This window comes from Papilio polytes, unplaced genomic scaffold (genome assembly GCF_000836215.1).
Source record: "Papilio polytes unplaced genomic scaffold, Ppol_1.0 DF821845.1, whole genome shotgun sequence".
NCBI lineage: Eukaryota > Metazoa > Arthropoda > Insecta > Lepidoptera > Papilionidae > Papilio > Papilio polytes.
Genome location: NW_013527359.1, coordinates 2,540,979 through 2,544,169, shown reverse-complemented (window position 1 = coordinate 2,544,169; position 3,191 = coordinate 2,540,979). Strand labels below are relative to the sequence as shown.

Below are 3,191 nucleotides of genomic sequence, written 5' to 3'. Positions count from 1 at the left end.
GCCCACACACTCACACCACGAACTGCAGATATAACCTTTTTAATCTATGTCATGAACTATAGATGTCAACTTTTTACTCTGTGCAACCGTCAAATTTTAATCTATGGAACTGACAGATTTCAAATATGTGCGCCGTTCTACAATATAATAATCTTTGCAAGCAATAATTGCTGCTGTTATTTTTCCCGCTCTTTTTGTAAGCGTAAACAATTATATTAATGGTAATATCGCATCAAATACATTTAAAATAGATTTCTCAGATCTCCTTTAATAAAAACAATCACGATTTATATTATACCGTTCTTAAAAATTAACAAATAGTTAAGCTTGTCTCGTATTGCACACGCAAAAATAATGCTTCTGTTAAATTACACACCCTACAAAATATGCTAATTGTAAATTATATATAACATTGAAATATTTTGCATTTCTCACATTAGCAATATTACTATTATCTTTTTGTATTGTTTTGATGTACTCGAGTTAAGGTGTATTTTTCTTAATTTTTATATCTAAATACCAACTGTTTTAGCTATTTCTTTGTAGTTTTGTTAATGTTGTTCTTTAGTTTTTAATACAAAGAGATGCTTTAAGTGACTAATTTTCGTTAAAAATATCAGTATTGTCTAAAATAAATCCGATTTGATGTTTCTATAGCTAAACATCGACAATATGTTTGTTTTCTGTAACAATGATACCAAAGACAATTGAATATCCTTTAGAGTAGAATTGTAGTGTGTGGTGGTACAGTTAGCGACAGATGGTTTTTACAATGAAATAAAATTTATGAGTCTTTTTTAATTCGATTATGTTTAAATTGAAGATGTAGTAGCATTGTCAAAAATGAAATTTGAATGACAAAAAGAACTTATAAAATTATTGTTTAAGAGAACCTAGAATCACAATATTTTACCACATGTTAATATGGATTTTGGTCAATATTTTAAAAGTTAGTTTCTCAGCTGGCTGTCGTTGATTGTACTTCATTACAATTGTAGCTCTAGTGTTGTATTTTAAAAATAAAACGTTATAGATTTTATAATAAATAATGTAAGACTTGTATAATAACATTAGCTTTATGTTTAATTGTAGTATCGGTATACAAAAGAGAAATTATTTTTAATACCCTTGAGTATTATAACGAGGTCATTGTGTATGAATGTTGTAATAAAAAAAACGTTAAATATTCATTCAATTTAGTTGCATTTTGGAAATGCTATTTTGAACAAATTAATTTCGGTTATAATGTTTAATTATTTGTCTTGCAAATACAATATCAACAACTTAGTTGTTTACAGTGAAAAAAATAATTTTAAGCCATAACTTTATGTAAATATACCTTATTAGGTATAACAATATTCTTATCACAATAAATTATGGATTACATTACATTTTTCATTTACCCACCCAATAGTTTAAATATAGTCCTCATCGCTAGCAAAAAAACAAAGGAAGAGGAAGACCGAAGAAAGTATGGATGGATTGTATGAAAGAGGACATGCTTAAGAAAGGATTGGATTCAGATATGACGGCTGATAGAGATGTATGGAAGAGCAGCACATACTGTGCCGACCCTCCATAAGGGATAAGGGCAAGTTGATGACGATGATCGCTAGCAAATCTTTACAAGGCTGTCGTAAGACCTGTCATGATGTATGAATCTTTGTGTTGGTAATAAAAGGGACGGATGAGAGACTAGTGGCAGAAATGCATGATATGGATGTGAGGGCTAACACGAATGGATAAGATACGAAATTAGAATATTAGAGGACGTTTGATAGTAGCCCCAGTAGTAGAGAAATTAAGGAGTAAAAGGTTAGCATAGTATGGGCATGTCATGAGGTAGGATGAATCGCGAGTAAGAAGTACGTTAGTTGAGTGTGGAGAGATAAACCGGTGGAGGTAGACCTAAAAAGAGAAAGATGGATTGCGTGAAAAGTGACATGATCAAGAGGAGAGTGATAACAGATGACGGATGATAGAGTTATGTAGAGGACAATAACCAGTTGCGCCGACCCTACGGGAATAGGATAAAGAAGATAATTATGAAGATTCCTAGTAAATTTAAAATTTATTCTTGCGTTAACTACATTTTAATTTTATAAAAGTAAAACAATAAAAATAGTGCTGTGAAAATTTTATTTAGAAGAGAGATCAGATAATGTAGATTACAAATAAAATTTGTCTCAAACTGTAGAAGCCATATGCTTTTTAGAACAGAAATTTTATTCCTGACCTCAATGACTGTAATATTCTTTCGCATTCCCACTCGTTCACTCGTCTCGTTCGATGGGTGGGGCACAGCTGTACCGCTTGCTTTCCATTATCTTCTTCCGTTCCGCTGTTTCTCTAACACTATACGGATGCATTAACAGCAAATCCTCCACTTTATCGTAAAGATACGAGAAATATATTTCTCTAAAGTTCTTACCCGGGAACTGCGCTTGGCACATAGTGGTCCACAACATGTTATTGAAAGTTGCGAATGCTTTAAACACGTCCATCTTGTATTTTCGAGTAAATTTTCGGAAATGTTGGTTTAGACTGTGCTTGTGAAGCCAATTTGTCTGACCGGCGTATTTCGGGTCTCTGGGAGGGAAAACGTGCATGTAATCCTTTAACGAAAGTGCCCAGAACCTTAGCCAGTCATTAGAACTTCGCGTTAATAGCCTAGCTTTTGCCCTCGAAGTATGAGGCCCGTATATACGATGTCGCATCCACTCCTTCAATATCGGAACTAAATGAACATCAGGTAGTCGAGCTGCAATGTTATCTCGCCTTAATTTTCTAAGCGCACTTCTTAAACAGTCTCTTGGGTTAAGATTCTCATTAATCGTACTCGCAGACAGCCTCCGTGATTTTAGTTTCTTTTTATCTTTTTTATCTCTGTCGGCACCGGGAGGACCCAGCACGCTGTCCGTGTCCCAAAGTTTTTTGAATTCCTTCTCGACGAAGAGCTGCTTCTCATTTAAATCGTATATAGTCTGATAGTTAAACCGAAAGGGTGTATTTTGTGTTGGTTTTTCAAAGAAAGGTAATTCATCCGGCAAGAAGACACCATCGTTTCCGTAGTCGTAAAAGTGGCCGCAGTAACATTTAGTGTTTTTGATATATTCGAAGACTGAATCGTTCCAACGCTCAATGCAATCACAGGGGTCGGGCGCCGGCGGCGGCGGGTGGGCGCGATAGCC

The 3,191-nt window shown here is 34.5% G+C and overlaps 2 protein-coding genes across 2 annotated transcripts in view; one reads left to right on the top strand and one right to left on the bottom strand.

The window, feature by feature from the left end:
* Positions 1–1,373, top strand: part of LOC106107795 — a 98,308-nt gene extending 96,935 nt beyond the window's left edge. Inside the window, exon 11 of the mRNA XM_013288799.1 lies at positions 1,348–1,373. Coding sequence (XP_013144253.1) covers positions 1,348–1,373 — 26 coding nt within the window. The remainder of the gene's footprint in view (positions 1–1,347) is intronic.
* A 749-nt stretch (positions 1,374–2,122) lies between these two features.
* The window catches only part of LOC106107794, a 2,234-nt gene continuing 1,165 nt past the window's right edge, over positions 2,123–3,191 (bottom strand). The window contains exon 2 of the mRNA XM_013288798.1: positions 2,123–3,188. Within this exon, the coding sequence (XP_013144252.1) occupies positions 2,274–3,188 (915 nt within the window). The 3' untranslated portion in view covers positions 2,123–2,273. The remainder of the gene's footprint in view (positions 3,189–3,191) is intronic.